The 18856-nt window shown below is 42.2% G+C and overlaps 1 protein-coding gene across 1 annotated transcript in view; it reads right to left on the bottom strand.

The window, feature by feature from the left end:
* JMJD1C (jumonji domain containing 1C) overlaps positions 1 to 18856 on the bottom strand; it is a 167876-nt gene that overhangs the window by 16069 nt on the left and 132951 nt on the right. Inside the window, exons 6-16 of the mRNA XM_067299773.1 lie at positions 18699 to 18842; positions 18390 to 18582; positions 16623 to 18301; positions 13298 to 13470; positions 10738 to 12947; positions 7610 to 7811; positions 5649 to 5863; positions 5009 to 5161; positions 2079 to 2168; positions 533 to 660; positions 140 to 353 (exon numbers count right to left, since the gene is read on the bottom strand). Of these exons, the coding sequence (XP_067155874.1) occupies positions 140 to 353; positions 533 to 660; positions 2079 to 2168; positions 5009 to 5161; positions 5649 to 5863; positions 7610 to 7811; positions 10738 to 12947; positions 13298 to 13470; positions 16623 to 18301; positions 18390 to 18582; positions 18699 to 18842 (5401 nt within the window). The remainder of the gene's footprint in view (positions 1 to 139; positions 354 to 532; positions 661 to 2078; positions 2169 to 5008; positions 5162 to 5648; positions 5864 to 7609; positions 7812 to 10737; positions 12948 to 13297; positions 13471 to 16622; positions 18302 to 18389; positions 18583 to 18698; positions 18843 to 18856) is intronic.

The raw sequence follows: 18856 nt of genomic DNA, 5'->3' as shown, positions 1-18856 counted from the left end.
AATTGAAATTAAGGGGGAAAAAATCTCTTCTTTCTTTTTGCTAAACAGAAAATAGCATGGATTTTTCCTAAAGAATTCATTTGCATATTACTCGTGGCCCCAAAATCATGCACATGATATGTAAGTATCAAACACGTACCTTTCTTTTCTTCTCTGGCTTTCTGCTCTGCAAGATCAGCTAACCAATGCAGTGGCGACTGTGATTCAGGTGGTGTTAACTTGCTGTCTGTGCTTACATCACTCCTTGGACTTGTATTGCCATTTGTCTCAGACTTTGGGGGGGTATTCTGCTGTTGAGACTCAGGCATGCACAGAGAAATTTTATTACTGTGATTGAGGACATTCTGTAAAACCTGTAAAGAACAAATTCGTTTTTTAAGTATGTCATTTTGCTTTAACAAAAAACACAGATAGCATTTAATCACTGTATATGCTAATTAAAATGTGACTTGTATTGTTCAAATATAAAAATATGTAAGTATCAGAAGATCTGAATAACAAATTACAATCTACACACATATTTTAAACTCACCTGAGACACACCATTCATTGCAGGGAGTTTGCCAGCTTGCGTGCTCTGTTTGGTGGTACACTGACAGTGGGATTTAATTTCAAATTTTTCTCTAATATTGTGCATAGCATCTAGAAGATCTGTCAAAACTAGAAGACAATTAAGAAGAAAAATCATCAGTAATCCTCTTCTCAATCATTTTTTGGCTTTCTTCACAATATAAATGCTATGGTGCTAAAGAGCCATTTGTAAGCCTTTTTGAAATTTCAACTATTAATAATGCTTAATTTAATACTCAAAAATACCAAAGACTGCCCGCTTTACCTTAAAGCTTGTGCAGAAAGAGATGAGGTCTTTAATTAAATAATTACATACTACACTTTTGAATAATCTAAACTTCACTCAGCACCCCCATTTTATGGCATACAACAAGCAAGCCAGTTATTCATTATTTACTTTACGCCTCGTTGTTCAACGGGTGCATCATTGCCTCATTTAATAACACCGTCAAACTACAGACTGAAGTGAGCCACGGCTTGACAAAAAAATTAGTATCTGATCATGTAATTCAAGACTGTTTGGCAATGGATATGAACAAAACGGAGGTTACGCAGGCAGTCTTCACTGTGCCGTTTCCAGCTGAGTGGTTCACTTCACAATTTAAAATTAAGAACAGTTTCAGAACAGAACCTGTTCTGTGGAAACCACAGTCTGAATTTACTATGGAATCTAACCAACCTTCATTTCTACCTGAAGTAACATGAAACAAACCATAAAATAGTGACTGTGGCTGTATTTCCAGATTAAAATAACTTGAAAATTTATTTACTAGGATTAAAGGCACATTCAGGTTTTCTTTCTCTGCCCTGCATCAATGCTATTAGAGATCACAAATAAAGTTGTGCTATCAGAACAAACACAACAGCACTTCTTCATATAACAGGTTTGGCTATAAGTAAAATTCTGAATTTTGCTGGGTTTAGGATTACTGCCTAGTTCTTGATTAATTGCAATCTTCTTTACTGCCTTTTGCCTTCAAGTGGTCAATCAGATGTCCAACCAAAACTGCACTTGGTGGGGGGTAGGAAGAGGACAACGCAGAAAATAAACTTCAGAGTACTAATATATGTGCACAGTAAAAAGCAAATCCACACAAAACAGCTGCCATGTAATGCTCCTCCGTAGAACCACTCCAAAATTTCCTTTTAATTTAATGGTTACGGTCAGATTTGATAGTACCTTCTGTCTGTTTTATTCTGCTCTGGAGCAGTACAAAACAATCACAACAAATACCCCGAGCTTCTCAACTGCTTATCGCCCTCAGCTGCCCCCGAGCCCCTTCGGCCATCTGCCAGCGTCCACCTCCTCCTCCCCTCACCACCTCTGCCCTGTGCTGTTCCACTGCCCAGAACCACTTGCCGTCCTGAGATGACTTGACACAATTTGCAGGGTTGTTTTTTAAAATGGAAAATGAGGAATTTCAAGAAATGACTCTGGTCTCTCTTCACAGAAAGACTGGGGGCGGGGGACACGACACGACACCCTGCTTGTTTGTAGGGGGTCTTACCAGAGCCGGGAATAATTTGAGTTGGCATCAAGTGTTTGTGGTCGTGAGGCTGTCCCTTCACGCACTTCATCCAGGCATACAGCTCCTTATCTGCAAAATAACATCGCCAATCGTTTTACCTTTCACTAAGGCTTTATTACTTACAATGATACAGAGCTAACTAACTTTTTTTGATTATTTTTAGTTTTAAAAAAAGGTGGTCTCTACATGCTATAAGGTTTTTGTACTGGCATCCTGTGTGACAAATATTTGCATACAACAGCCACTTTTCACAGTAGGGAAAGGAATAAGGAGCAGAGTTTTAGTAACACCGAAACCTGAAACAGCAGCACCTATAATGCAGACCCTTGCCAACAACAGTTTCAAAGTATATTCACTTTATTATAGTTATAGAGTTGCTAGTTTAGCATAAACCAAGATCACATACAGTTGCTGTTTAGGCAGCAAGACCTCCTTGACCAATTTACCATGGAGAAGATGCAACCAGACTGCAATTGTAAAACCACTTTAATCTGACGCAATCCATGCTCCTCCTGGAAGTGGCCATCCTTGAACCCGAGGGGGCCATGCAGGCCGAGGCGGCGAGTATTCAGTGCTCTGGTCTGGCCTGTCCTGGCCTGTCCCGCGGTGCCACCAAAGCCGCGGTAGCACAGAGGAAAGGGAAGGTGCGTCATGGGCTTACGTGAGATTAAAGCAGCCATGAAACCACAAGCCCCTATGTACAGGTTGAAAATCAGCGGTGGCAGCACAGAGGGGGCCTAACCGGTGAGAGAGAGGCTTTGTACGAAGGTTCAAGGAGACCGTCCCCGCCAGAAGAACGTGCAGCCCAAGGACAGGACAGAGAAAGAACGAGAGTGCAAAATGTCTGGCCAAGCAACCAGTCACCGACCTGCTATGGGATTTGGGGCAGAAATAGGAATGCAAGTGCTCTCTGGTTTCTCAGTCTTACATACTATCCTCTGAACTCTACTGCCACTTTTAAGAGACTCTTCAAATCTTTTTTACCAATTTGCTCAGCTCTAGCAATGTAAGCTAAAGAAAGCAGACTAAAAGAAGCATTCAATGCATTTATAGCACTATTTCCTTGCACTGCAATATAAACAGTGTACCAAATGTTCCTCTCAAATATTAGATTTGTTAGCCATTTCGTAGCTTTTGTAACTCATAAGACATTAAACATACAACCAAACATAAACATAAATGAAAATAAAACTAAAAGTTGTGATGCATATATCTATTTAATGTATTTTTACCACTAAAACGTCATAAAATGGCACTCCACTTGATGGTGCCAGAAGCTGCCTGAAAGTAACAATGGATGGAGTAATACAAAAAATCACTGATAAATATCTGAATATTGAATATTTAAGCCTCTAACATTCCTACTGAATCAGTGGGAAACCAACGTTTTCTCCATTGTTTAGCAACTGTAAAAACCACCACCAGTTCCAGGAAAAATGGTGTAATATAAAGTGTATTCTATAGAAATGGGTGGGTGGTTCTGAAATTTTACAGAGTTTCAAAGTAGAAGTGTAGTTCATAAGAATCCTCCAGCAGCATTAGAAAGGAAGCTGCAAAGAAGGAAGCTGTCATACTTCTGCCTTTGCATATAATCCTGCAATAAACAGTAAAGAGAAAGTCCTCTCTGCTAGAAGACTGAAACGAAGCCTGCTTCTGTATACTGCCTTTTTCAACTTTGAAGACATTTTGCTAAAATTTTCCTGGCTGGTTAACACAGGCACACTATAAAAAGCCTCTGACTGCATGTTCCCACTAGGGTAAATAATGTTCGGAGTATATCCCAAGCCACGTCAGACAGATGCACACACAGGCGCGTACGCAGACTTAAGCCGGTTAAGAGCGGCTGAAGCAGCCTCCAGCTTAAAGCACTAATGCCTGCTCTCAGTGTTGGAAAACACCACCGTTCCTTCCCCAGGAACTTGGGCTCGGATGAAAGACTTGGGAATGTCTCATAACCACAGAGTAGGAGGCCTCTCATTCCAAGCCAAGGGACAAAGTGGGTCAGAGTTTCTCCATTTATTAAAGATTTGCGATCTACCAGTTACTTTATTTTACTGACATTTCACGTAAGTGACACTGTATGTTGCTATGACAAACATGGAAATGCTTTTCAAAACAGCATTATAGCTGAATGCGTCCTTGGCGCAGCATTTCTCCGCAAGACTCTGCCGAGGCGCAAAGCCCGCCACCCAGGGGCAGGCAGCCCTTCAAGAGCTGCCCAAGAGCCACTGTCACAGTGGAGAGCTAAACCAATCTTCCAACCATTCCCCATTTCAGCTGCAACCAGGCTGGCTCACCGAAAAATTACAGGTATTCAAGTTAATCCTGTTACATTTCAGCACAGTCTAAGCTAGACATTTCTATTAAAATGCAGGAATTAGACTAAACTAAGTATGTGCATAGGCTGTGGGATTTTAAAACCTCCATAACACTCATTTAAAGTACTAAAGTATTTTTCTGTCTTACTTTTTTATTATAAAAAAGTAGGCTGTTAAGTCAGGATCACAAGCCATGTATTTCTGGCAGGAGGACCGCAGAAAGTACAAGGCAGGTGCCAACAGCAGTGAGCTACCATCCAACAGGGAGGAGGAAACGAGTGGCAGGCGCACAGGGAAGAGCGGCCAGATGTCACCTCGAGGGAGACGGGGCACAAGCAACCTGCGACGATCCACACAGAAAGACTGAAAAGTGGACAAAGGCCTAAAGCAGCCCCTTAACCACAACAGTAGCTTTCTGAATGACCGATGCTGTATTTACTGACTGAAAAAGGTGAAAAAACTCTATAATATTTCAAAACACACAAATAGTATTTTAACACTTAGAGAAAGTCAGTTACACTTGGGGACGAGCAGTCCTACACAAGTTGCGATAACCCACATATAGAACAGGCGAGCTCGCACAGGACCGACCTCTAGAGCTTTTTCTTTCCTTTGCCTTGTAACAATCCAGGCAGACCACAAATCCACATTTTTGGCAGACCCAGTGAATGTTAAATAATGTGGCTTCGCATGCATCACACATCTCGCGGACTCCTCTCACTGCTCTCTTCCACGCAATTTTGGCTGAAATACAAAATAAGCAGAATAAAAAGACTGAAATTTAAATGCAAAGCACAGAATGAATGGTCTGTATAGACGAAGCATTCATAATTTTCCCCTCAGAAGCAATCATGGGCAGGGGGAAAGGAACGTGATCCTCCAAAAACAGACCATCAACATTTACCACCTTAGTTACACCATCCAGCAACCCCATCAAGGTTAACACCAATACACCACAGAGATTAAAGCGTTCAAAAGCCCAGACTAAAGTAACACAGAAGAAACATTCCCACTCAACATTGCGTGTTACGAGTGCAGAGAAGCCCTTCTGCACCACACGCTGCCAGCTCCGCGTGGCAGGGAAAGCTGGGCTCTCCCGCTGCCTGCCCACTGGCGCATTTGGCCTGGGGACCGCTGCGGCGCTGCCCGGGGGCAGAGTGCCACGGGCCACTACGCGTGAGAGCCTGGGAAGAAAACCGCACAGCACTTGCAACATTTAAAATCCTCTTACCATCTTTTTTCACCCAGGACATGGCTGTTTTCTCAGACGTTACTAACTGACAGAACTTATCACCTATGATATCTAAAATGTACTTAGAAGTTTCTAGGTCCAGTTCATCATCTTCATAATTTTCATGTGTCCATAAACTCAGTGCTTCATCATCATATTGATCAGGAGAGGAGAAACCATCTATCCTAACCACTCCGTTCTTACTAAAAGATAACCTAAAAATGAAAACAAACAGTTTTAACGGCATATATCATTATATTCTGTGACTTACAGTTTACTTAGCAATTAACCTTACTGTTTACCTTCTGCAACAAGCAGATGTTCCCTACTTGCTTCAGCATGCTGCCTTACCTATTTTTTATTCAAAAACAAATTCTACTGACAAAAATGATTTTAAAACAAACAGTGAAGAAACACGGAAGCTAGAATTAACTTTTTAGGCAGATCACCTATTGGATTCAGTTTACTCTCATCACTCTCTTTCTGTAATATTTATTACTTCTTTAAAATCACAGATGAAACAGCAGGTCTTCTGTTTGTTTGTTTGCTTTGCCAAAGTTTGGGTCTGCTTATTCCTCATCTCTGATTTTCGGAGCTGTGGCAGCAGTCACTCAGTCTGTCCCAAACTTGGTAGCTCCCTTGACTCTGCTGCTCTCAGAGAACAGGAGTGAGGACACTATATTTAAGTCTCTCTAGGCAGCACACAAATCAGTGTTACAAGATAACATTTTCTTAACAGTTATTTTCTCACCTTTAAAATAGCTAAAGGTTTTCCTGTGACACTACAGGACACCATTCTACTATCCCCCCCCCCCCATATTTAGCTTATTTTTAAGGAGCAGCAATTAAATTATTCCATCTTGCAGAATACAGGAATACAGTAAAATTTTAGTGTCCTGAATTCAGGACTAATAAGTACCAAAATGATATACAGATGTATCATATATCCGATGAACAAGCAGAAGAAAGAAATTACAAGTTTTCGTTTACAAAAAGGATTTACAAGAGTGCAAACCTCATTTCCAATTCAAGCCTTACTATCTAAACACAATGAAAATAATTACAACTCTATAAAATTTACCACAGCAAATTTGAAACATTCCCATTTTAAATTCCATCATTGTGTTTAAAATCTTGGCAAAACTTTATCACTGACGTTATCCCTTTCACACAGGAGAAAAACCTAAAAATCTAACATCACTGCATTGCCACTTTAGGAAGCAATTATTTTTACACAGAAAGTATTCCGAGTCCAGCCTTGAAATGATTCCTGTAAGACTATAGAGTTTTATAACTAAAGCTTCATTCTAAAAAATAAAACTCAATCTAGGGAACAGCAATTTCCTGTCCAAACTGTGTTGAATGTATATTGGCAACACAGCACATGTGCAAATTAGGGCTGTTTTGTTCCAGGTCCATAACTGTGCTGCATGCACCACTTAGGGTGGGCTGCATTCTGGGATACTTTTTTTTTTTTTTTTTTAATTACAAAGTTTCCTTGATTGGCCGTAATTGTGAAAAAGGAGGTCAGAACTCCTCTGTCCTCAGAGCACTCCCATCAAACCTTGAGCAGCATTCCCACCACACACTGGCACCGCAACAATCATGAATTAGTGCAACTCTGCGGTTGTACAACTTGTCCAGAATAACTGACGCTTGCCTTTGGAAAATCCCACTTCAGCTGTCAGACACCTGTGTCATGGTGATGCACTGTATTTTCTGCTTGCCTAAGGTACACTGGGCAGCCGTTCTGATGTTTTTGCTATAAAGCTTCAAACAGCAGTAAAGTCAATCCACAGAAGCATTAATAAATAAAATTTAAATACTATTAAATTAGGCAGTATCTTTTATCAGACTGATTTAGTCAGAAAAAAACAGACAAACTTTCAGACATGTAAGTCCTTTGTCAGTACTATTTTTAAAAGTTAAAACACCACATATCAGGAAATAGCTGTACTTACCGCCGAAAGTAATAAAATCTACAAAATACTGGTGAGTGAGTTGGTTCTTCACCTTTTTTACTTCTTATTAACCTACATTCTCTGCATTTTTGCAAATTCGGTCCTATTTCAGAGCAAGAATCATCCTGCAAAAAGGACTCTCCTGTTTGCTTCAGCTTCTTTACTTTGCGCCAATCTTTTAATACTGAGCGAGGTATACCAGCTGCAAAAGTAACAAGAATTTCAGAGGAGGAACTAGGAAAGCTCATATTTAGCCCCAGTTAGATCAGTAAGCATTCAACACTTCTCAAAGTCGTTCAACTTCCATTTGTTCACCTTTCAGCACCGAAGTTTATTAAAAACTGCAGCTACCAAGTAGAGTCATCCAGGCAGGAGCACTTAGCTGCTTAGTTACCTGCCGAGCTCCAAGAATACTCAGGACACGTTATTTTCTCTTATATGAAGTGTATCATTTTACTAAATATTCTGCTAAAACCACCTTCAGAACATCACTCTTACAAATAAGTAAAGAAATTCAATACCCCAAGAAAGAAACGTTTGAATTTTGTTTCAAGGGAAAACGTATGCTAAACAACTTAATGAATGAAAGAAGGGAAAAAAAGTCCCGCTTCTTCAAAATTTGTTTTTGCTGAGGGTTACACAGATATAATTACAGAAGAGCAGTTCTACTCACACATAACTCATCTGAGCTTAATGTAAAATATCAGCCAAAAGAGAACAGAATCCACCTATTCCCTTTCAAGTTTGCCAGCTTTGCAAGACTAAACAGCAAATTCTATTTCTGATGCTCCAGTCAGCAGGTCTGACCCTGAGTAACACAAGGAGCAGATCTATTGATTAATACGTGCAATTTTTGCATGCGCATTTCAAAATTGAACCATGTTGTTATTTAACCTGGCTCTCATTTTAGTGACTTTTATAAGTGGCACCCGTTTTATCTGCAGAGATAGGACTATCTGCCATTTAACCTCTCTCTACTCCGGCAAGCTCGTGTGCAGGGCATCCAGCAGGAGGCGCGTACCTGATGCAGGATGATCCAGAGGGCAGGGTGCTAACTTTGGACCGGGGTACGTGGGTCCAGTGCTGTATTTTGCCACAGCACCTTGTGCAAGCTCGCAGGTGACCAACTCTGCTCACTGCCTCGGGAACGGGCCCCACCGCGCTCCCACCTCACCCGAGCAGCGCTCCGCCAACTGCATTCAAACTTGAGAGCAGAAAAGGCCAAAGTACAGCTTTTCTAGTCCAACAAACGTTCTCTGCCTTGGAACCAGAGCTCCTGGCAGTCACCTCGGAGCTGCCAGAGCTCGAGCCCTGCGGGCAGGACTTGGACGCCCCCGCGCTGGCGGGCTGCAGACATTCCTGGCCTTGCGGGAGGGCGCCGGCAGCTCCGAGCGCCCTGGCGAGCGCACAGGCTCCCCGCGCTGCCCGAAAAGGCACCGGGACAAAGCAGCTTTCAGCCCTGCCAGCATCCAGATACCACCCACATGCTGAGACTGCCCCCAGCCCCGGGAGCCGGGCTATCTTCAGCCACCTACGGGGAGCAGAGCTCTGCCTTCCTTTCCTGAATGATCTTCCAAGTTGAGCGTGTCTTTGGAGCAATCTTTGTGGAAAGTCTTTTTCATAAGAAAATCTCTGACCCACTCTTTTTCAGAAACTACTGTAACAAAGCTCACCCAAGATAAACATATATGAACATCAGAAATAGCAGTCTATTAAAAGAGCCAAGCAGGAGAAATAAAGGACCCAGGTCTATCACGATTTCAAGAGAGGAAGGCTAGCACAAGGAGCTGCTCCTTGGGGCAGGCCCACCTCCTCAGGTACAACACCTGTTCTGTGCTACTTACAACGCAACATGATACCTGCAGCCCATTTTCGGACCTAGTCCCGTGAAACTATACCATAAAGTACTATCATATATTGCTCTTATGCTCAGGTAACACTAGACAAAACAAGAAGAGACTGCCCTTTCTTACGTTCTTATCAATCCTTCTACAACAAGCCCGTAAAATATATTCTGCAACAACACAAAGGTCATGAAGAGCTAGCACGTTACATATATACATTTACAGTTCACTTGAAAAAGGTGAAGCTGAGTTAGACTTAGAGAAATTTTAAAGGCACGTTCTCTTTGATCTTCCCTTTGGTTTAAAAAAAATATATACATATATGTAATATATATATTATATATATTTATATATATAAAAATAATACTATCACTGGACCAAGGCCAAAATACCTCAAACAGACTGCAACACTGCCAGGACCCAGTACAACTTAGGCATCAAGTATGCTAAGATACTAGTAGAGTAACTTTATACAGTAGGTAGTGAAATGCCAAAGAATATAATTACAGGGAGCAGTACTCATTCTCTTACTAACTGTACTTAAAATTTTTTACAAAAAGTAATTTAATGGTTGACTTTCTCATACCGAACCAAAATAAATACCAAAGAATTCTCCTTAGAGAAGAATAAATTAGGATAAAAAGTAAGGTAAGCTCTTAAATGAAATCCCTCATGTTGCCAGACCAGTTTCTTCTCAGATAAATCTTAATTATAATCCCATACCTGCAACAGCATTACAACATTTAAACTGAAATTGGTATTTCCCTGAACTACTTTATTCCCTAAAACAAGAGGAATGTTAAGAGCATAGAATACATATGCTAGTTAGGAGTGTGAAATAACTCTCCCTCCAACCCTTCACTAATTTAATCCGATCATAACAGAGTGGCATCAGGCCATCAAGGAACTGCCCCTGGCCTTCTGATTAAAGCAGGAATTAAACCTCACCAATGGAGAGCCTCTCCCTCAAAGTCAATACAAGAGGCACAACTACACCAGTCTGTTGCATTATGATGGACAGTGTAAACCAGTTCATTTATTGCTTATGTTTAGGCCAAGAAGCAGTTTGTTAACACATATGTAAAACCAAAAGAACTGCATTTCTTAAACCAGAATATTTCGGATAGCCTCAGATTGACAAATCTAAGACCTACTCATTTTCGCAAGCATGCTTTTTAACTCTTCTCATTGCCCAGCTATTACGCATGACAAACCCTCCAGGATTAACACTGTTAGAGTTCACGTTAGTTTATCGTCTTTTGCAAATCAAATGAATATACTCACTGCTATTACTGCTGCTCTGTAACTTCAGCTTGCTTTTTTCTTTGGCACTCCTACTAAGAACACCATTCGGTTTTACTTCTTCCTCTGCATCACCCTTTTTTTTCTGCAAATCATTTTGTTTCTTTTTGTAAGTTGGCTTGGGCTGCCGTTTAGTCCTTTGCTCTGACTTGCTCTCGCTTTCATCAGAGTCTCCGCTTTCAGAGCCAGACTCATAAGTTCTTTTTGCTTTTCTCCTAGGGTGCTTATCTTCTTTCACAAACTTATCTGCCAGGATTTTACTATCTATGTTATTTTGCAAATCATTTGATGTAGAAGCTATTAAATTGACAGTACATGGCTTAATAATTTCTGAAACACTGTTCCCTGAATTCTCTTTTTTATTAGTGTTTTTATCTTCCTCCGAATGTCTTGTTAGCCAAGCCTTTTTCAGTTTAGTGTGGTAGTTTGGCTGACTTGTCTGGGAAGCCTGCCCACTGCCTACAGAGTTTGCTTTGTTTATTGTATTACAGACGATAGCGCTGTCTAGGGAGAGAGAGGTTGAAAATGTCTGATTTTTCACAGAGTTGGACTCAGTCTCACTGGTGTTACTACTTTTAAACTGAGCTGCAGCCAACGCTGCCTTGTGCTTTTTCAAGTGGACAAAATCAGTCGAGGTGGAGAATCCCGAGCTGGGCTGTGCAGCGCTCCCGGCCTTGCCACCGCCCAGTGCAACTGGAGCCGCAGTGCTGGCCTTGCACTCCGGGGCCTGCGCCGCTGCCTGGCTGGCGGCTCTCGAGGCAGCACACTCCAGCGGCGCGCAGGCCAGGACCGCGCTTGATAAGGAGTAAGTCACTTCTGAACTACCCCAGCTTGACACGCTGGTAGTTGTAGCTGCTGATGTGGTTACATCCGTTTTGGTACTGCAGTTCATAGTTGTGGTGGGGGTGACAGAGCTAGGAAGGCTGCCTTGCGAGACAGCTGGAAATTTCTTTTCATACTGTGTACGAGTACTGTCTGAGTTCATATTTGGCAGAATGACTCTCCCAGTCTCTCTGGCTTCCGCTGTTTTCAGGCAATCTGTTTGATTTGTCACAGCTGAAGATCTCTCGCTAACTCGATCTTTGGAAGCCGACTGCATTACTGGTACACTATCGTATTTCGTACTAGAAGGAGGACGTACAATAACAGATGCTGTAGCCGACTGTGACTTTCCACTCATTCTTTCAACGTGCCATTCCACTTTTTCATTATTTTGAGCATTATTAGACTTCCATATTTCTGACAAGTTTTGTTCAGAAATGCCCTTGTAAACCGTCTGAGCTTCCTTCGGTTCAGGTACTAAAGTTGGCGGCTTTTGTAATTCCTGTATTTTGCCGCCACCAGTGTTAACAGGTTGAACAGGAGTTAGAGTCGGAGGCGACAGGCTGCTGTAGCTGCTTTCCTTCTTCTCCAGGTTCTGGTGAACCGGAGGGTGAAACACTGGGGCTCTGTGCAAGGCAGGCATACTCCGGAGTGTGTTTGAAGATGAGACTGACAGCTGAGTAGGGCTCCTGCTGTCATTTCTAAAAGAAGTTACTGAGTGAGACTGCACTGACTGTGAAAGCTGCTCAGCTATCTTGCTTGCAGAGCCTTCGCTCTCTGGTTGGTGCTTTATTAAAGGGGGAGGTTTGGAAAGAGAAGAAATGTAAGAAGGGAGAGACTGGGGACTAGCTGCTGTCGAAGGACAATTAGTCTGCTTATCAACATAGACATTTGAAGCTTCCTTGGATGGGTATGATCTTGGTGGTTCATTTACTACACTGTTAGACAGGGTGGTGAAATAGTTACTCTGCGGCAAACTCTGTGGGACTGAATGCTTCATCTTATACAGTTCTGATACAGAGCGCTCTGCATCTTTGTCATATTTTACTGAATGGCTTTTGGGACTTGAAGATAAGGATGTTACCCTGGAATAGCTCTCTCTCTCCCCCTCCAGTGCCTTTATTTTAGCTGTAAAAGGAGCAACCTCAATACTTTCTTGGAGTATTCGCCTGTGCTCCTCTTTGTATTTGCTTAGTCGCTCCCCAGTCTCCTGCGGTGGCCTTGGCAGCTGGTTCAACATGGGATCTGCAAAATGCCTGTGCATATGGCTCTCCTTTGCTGTCTGCGTTCTGCTTTGCTCTAGCTCAGTCTTTATGGGCGCAGTTGTAACGGAACGTAAAGGTTCAATAAACGCCTTCCTCTCCAGTTCTCTGTTTGGAAAAGGTTAAGCAGACACAGTTTAGTCTGAATGTACTGCAACAAGCTAAACAGAACCTTTCTTCCCATGCTCCGAAGTTATCTATTAACACAAAATAAACTTTTCTTTATATTAGGTCCTATTTTCTTAAGTCTTCAGATGACCCGGGAACTCAAGTACCACTGAAATTTAACAGAGCAAAGTCTGTTTTGTGGCATGCTGACAAGCTTTCCTACATCACCGGCACCCACATTTACAAATAAACTACAACCAAGCTAAAAGACAACACCAGCTGCTGAAATTTGCAGTCTCCTACTACCCTATTTACAGCCCGCACACAGAGTTAAGCGACAGCGAACTTACTCTTTGTGATGCTCTACTATACTTTTGGACAAGGGCGGACTAGAGTGCGTTGTCAGCTTGAGAGGCCGAAGGGGATCAGCGCTGGATGGTCTCACAGGAATGTGACTCAGTAAACCGAGACTGTCGGCTGAGGTCACAGGGGTGGGCTGGTGCAACCACGGGCTCGGAGTATTCTGTTAACAGCAACCAAACCAAACCAAACCAATCATATTTCAAAATAATCATGGGATCTTCAGCATAGCATCACAAGGGATACTGTATTGCAAATCCTACCAATGGCCAGAATGAAGTAATATATTTCAGTATCAAATCACATATAGTAAATAAAAATGTAACTGTTTAAGTCACTTTTTGATCAACTGGGACATCTCTTCATACTTCTCTCTAGATGTACAGCATACAAAATAGTTAACATAATCCTCAAGCATTCTTAGAACAGTTTAATTTTTAAGTATTTGGCATGAACATGTCATTTCTAGAACTGCACCTCAAGGTCTTTCATTGAAATTACCAAACCAGTGACAGTCTGACAGCACTTAACTTCAGTTACTAGTAAACAGACCATTCATTAGCTGTTCAACGAACTGCAAGAACTATTTCTTTTAAAAGACACATATGGCTGAGTATGTTTTGAAAACAATTGCATCTGAAACTACAAAACAAACCCCAATATAAGGGGTAGAAACAGCTCTTTCCTGGTCGCTTCCTCCCTCCCCCTCCTATGACAAAAGATTAAATATGATAATCCTAATTAATCGCTTTATTTGGCCAAATAATTCTATATAGCATAATTTCATAAACAGCATACTATTAAACCATTAACTATGTTATGGCATCTTTGCACTGCATGCCTAAGTACTCAATAGTCAGGCAATACCAATTATTAGCCAAGTCTTAACCACCACCTCATCTATACACACCAGGATTGCCTTAGAAATTTTTTTTTTTTTCAAATAAAGTTGACTACTTGGGACGCTTCTATTTGCATATCTTCTCTGAAATTCCTGAAATAGCCTTGTGAACCAGATCAACAGCAGTTCTCAGTCTTTATTCCTCTTTCATCCTCGAATTCGAGACCTGCCTACAAGAAGCACGTACTGACTAGTGGACTAGGAAGAAAGGAGCAGCCCGTTGCTGGGGAGTGGTGGTCCCCAACCGGTGCTGGGGACAGGGACAGGGAAGAGCAGAGCTCCCGTGTGCATCCCAAAGCCTCTGAGCCCTGCTCCACCCCAGCTCCCACTGCTGGCACCCTGGCCCCTCCTCTGCTCCCGGGAGCCTGCACAGCCCACCCGTCTCTTGCTCCCCAGCCTGAGTGACTCCCATTCGAGAACTGCTGTAGTAGGAGAGCAGCAAAGAAAGCTCTCATGACACATGCACACACTACCGAACAGATCTGCAGGTGCTCTAACTTTGAAGTTCTCGTTTCTAGACTTTTGAATATTTAAACAAACCTCTTGGGTTTTGCACTAACAGTTTTAGCGCACACATTTCCTACGCCAGGAATTCCCACACTGTGGTGAGCTCCCACGAATACCCTGTAAGCTGCATTAAAGTATTATGCAAAAGAGGCCCATCACCTTCTCCCTAGAGGAGAGGGGAAACATCTGCTCTGGCAGCAAAGACTGCCCAAGCAGCCTCATGACTCTACCTGCAGCCATGGAGGTCCAGCCCGCAGACGGGAGCTGCACCACCACCCGCAGGTGCTAGAAGACCTGGGCTCGGGGACACACTTCCTTCCTTGGGCACATCCGTGCAGCTTGGCCCTGAGCCGAGGGGGCTGCTGCTGCCATTCCTGCTGAAACACAGATCCCTCTTTACGAGGATGGCAATCAGGCAGACTGCTTCTGGGAACGCCTGTTCTGAGGTTCTAAAGATATATTTAAAAAAGGCCTCCAGTGCTAGAGCCAGAAGACAAGTCACCACAAGACAATTGCCACATATCAACATAATTAAAAAGCTATGTGCCTCTGTATGCATGGCTGCATACTTGAGGCAGCCAAAGAGAAAACAGTCTATCATAACTTCTTCAAAATGGACTTCAGTATGGGGTGGAGCAGGTAGCAACATGAAAAGATAAATCCACCTATAGTTTTCTCTTTTTCTCCCTGCTGCATTTGACTTTATCTCATTTTAGATCAAACTGACTTCATATTACAAGGCCAGCACAAACTGAATGTTTGGGAAGACTCAGCCACAATGGTTTGGCTATTCCCAAGAATGAGGCTGGGGAAGAATAGTTTTCTCCATGATACAAAATAAAAACAAACCCCCCCCCAAACTTCATAATCATTCAGAAGCTCCAAGCCTTGATGCAAAGGCTTTCAATTTGGCAGAAGGACCAGTGTCAGCGACACGCCTTTTGTGGTCCCTGTGAAAATCTGCCCAAATTAGGCCAAGTTGTAAGCCTCTAAAAATCAGTATGCACATGCTCAGTGGAGGTTTGATTGAAGCTGGCAGCAACGCTCTCCAAAGCTTCTGTCTGAGCTGCACATGCTTCATCTTACACTGTTCCTACAAGGTGTCTGCGATGAGCATGCTGTCTCCAAGCCTGCAGGAGCTGAAAAAACTTTTCCTGCAATTGCCGTGTCTGCCTGCCAACCACCACCGCAGCACTGGGAACTAAGCTGAAAAGCACAAACGATTTCTCCTGAGACTTCAGTGGTTATACTCAGCACAGAGACAGAGGAATCACCCTGACCTGAATACAGAGGAGTAGAAATCAGATATGAAGGCAGGGATGTGTGTAAAGAAGAACAGAAGGGGAGTAAAAGATAAGCCAAGAGAAGGTACACAGATAGGTGTAAACTAAGACAAGAGACACAGAGGTGGAGGGGGCAAGAAAGATTTATCAGTGCTACAGGATATTTCTCTTCATAACTTCTAACTGAATTTAGGATTCCTTCAGTGTCAGCCTCTCCCCATCATCCAACAAGCATACAGGAAATTTAGGAAGATGACTGTCGTACTTCTTCCAGTATTTAACCCATCTGATGTTTTCCATAGTTTAAAATAACAAATATTCACCCTGTGGACTTGAGGTCTCAAACCAGCTGGTTGTCCTCCCTTGGTCATAAGCTTAAAACCTAAACATTTCATCTCACTTTAAAATATTCAGGAAATCAAGGTCCTGAAGAACTCTCTGCTCTTGTACACTGTGAAACAACAGTATTACTGGATTTCCATTTCTAGCTCTATGTCTGTGCAAAAACCCAACCTTACTGCATGCTCAGTGACACAGTCAGAGGACTACTGAGTTTGTATCTAGAGAACCAGCTGGGGAGACACCAGCCTCAACTAAAAATGTAATGAAATCAGAACAACTTACCCTTCTCAAGGAAGCCTCTGCGTTAACAGGAGTTTCGGGGTGGACCCATTTCGAGGAGGGCAGACCGAGTCCTGAGTAAGCATGTGTTCCGTTTGGGTACTGCCAAATAATTGGATAAAGCCCTAGCTGATTATAGGAAGCAGAAGGATGAGCTTGTCCAAGAAGATGTGGAGACTGGTGTTGTAACATCTGTTGCTGCTGCTGGTGTGCTAATGCCAAATGGCTTAAGCTGCTAGCGTGAGCAGTCTCTAGTCGTGGATGGCCACCCAGCAAGGAGGCGGTAGGCACTCCGGGTAACACTGCAGGAAGTAGATGAGGGTGATGAACAGAATGGTGAGATGCGGTACTAAGAGGATGAGTGTTAATAGCGGACAATGGGGTCTGAGTTGAAGACCCAGATAACAGATGGGATGAACCAGTTAATGCAGGATGATGAGCATTTGGATTTAAACAGGTTCGGTGGGATGAGGAATGCAGTGGATAATTATGCTGATGCAAATAAGGTGAAATGTGATTAGCTCCTGTTTCTTGTCCAATCAGAGTGGGGTCCCTGTACACTGTGAAATGTTCGTTCTTGTCAATGATAAGAGGACTTTTAGTAGCTTCTAGAGCACTAACTCTAGCTGGAACTGGATGGAAACTAGACCTTGGCAAATCATGCTCAGTTTTATTGGCTGACCTTGTTAATCCAGTAGCATGGCTGTTTTGGGAACTAACCTTAGACTTCACAGTATCAGAAGATTGGGTGAATTTAGGCTTAACATCAGGTGACTTTGTTTTAGGATGATCAACTGAAGCACTAGGTTTTGACTTCACAGAATCAGGGACTGGACTTTGTTTATGTAGTTTACTTTCTTCTGCTAGAGAAGCTACATTTAACGAAGACATAAATGAGCCATACGGCACTTTTTCTTTTTCAGGATTTAAATGTTCAGTTACTGGTAAGGTTTTCACAACCCCAGGTTGTATCAAATCTGTCTTGTTAACAACATTGCTCACCCAACTTTGATCAGTTTCCTGTTTTCTTGTTTCAAGGAAATTTGCATTTGCTAACTGCTGTTTTAAATCACTGCCGTGAGATTCTATTTTCTGAACCGTTTGCAAACCAAAGGTACTTGCAGAATTATTCTGATTCTCTTTTTCAGAGTTGTTTTCATTAGTTATTTCAACACCACATTTTGGAGTAGGAGGTCTGGGTACAAACTGCTCATTTTTTAATTCCACAGTATGATGTTTTTCTGCACTGCACTCTTGAACATGTGGATCCTTGGCGTTCTGCTCATAAGATGTTGGCTGCTCTGCTGCATGGAGTGAAGACTTTTCCTGCTGATCCAAGACAGATGACTTCAGTCTTTCTGTCTCTTCACGTTTTTTATCGTCCTGTATTTCATCCCATGGAGATTGCCTATCTGTTAGTGTCTGTTCTTCCAATCCCTCAATAGTTTGGGATTTTCCTTCTTCTCCATTTATCTTTGAAGTGTTCTTGCTTTTTAACTCATTTTCTGAATTTTGCTCTGAGGATGAATCTGTTAATCTTTTATTTGAAATTTCTGAGTCACTGCTCTCAGAGTAATCTGAGATATTGTCTGTCCGCAGTCTCTTCATATTTAATTTTTTTTCATCCTCTTCAGGTTTTCTTCTTTTACTAAGGAAGTGTTTATTTTTGTTTTTGGGATTTTCTGTAAAAGAGAAAAAAACATCTATTACGTTTTTCAGGCTAATACAGCTTGAAGAATCTCTCCCTCGCTTTCCAGTAACTGCTCTTACCTCCTCGACCAATACAATCGTATCTCTCTTCTTTCATCTTCTCTTCGTCAGGCATGCTGCTATCGGAGCCTTTCCTTTTGTTTGGCCGAGTATTGCGCTGCTGCTGGTGCTGGTGTGAATTCTGTTTTGGTGCTGCAGTTTGGGAATTCATTGCTGGTCTGGGACTATTTGCTTGCGCACGTGTATAATGACCCTAAAATTAATTTTGTAATTAATGACTTAACACAATTTTGATTAGTGACTTTAAACATGTATATTTAGTATTTGCAATATACAATAATACTTAGGTAAAATGAGAAATATATCTACATGAACTGTGTTGCTGTTCTGGTTGGAACGAGACCTTCGGCGTGAAGTGATGCCAATATTTTCACCTTTCAACAAAGAGTGAACAACATCATCTAGAAAGGTCATCTGAACCATAGAAGGATCAACATTTTGAGGTTCTAACACCTGGTTATTAAAAA

Source organism: Apteryx mantelli, chromosome 7 (genome assembly GCF_036417845.1).
Source record: "Apteryx mantelli isolate bAptMan1 chromosome 7, bAptMan1.hap1, whole genome shotgun sequence".
Lineage (NCBI taxonomy): Eukaryota > Metazoa > Chordata > Aves > Apterygiformes > Apterygidae > Apteryx > Apteryx mantelli.
The sequence above is the reverse complement of the archived record's forward strand: the minus strand, read 5'-3'. Positions and strand labels throughout refer to the sequence as shown.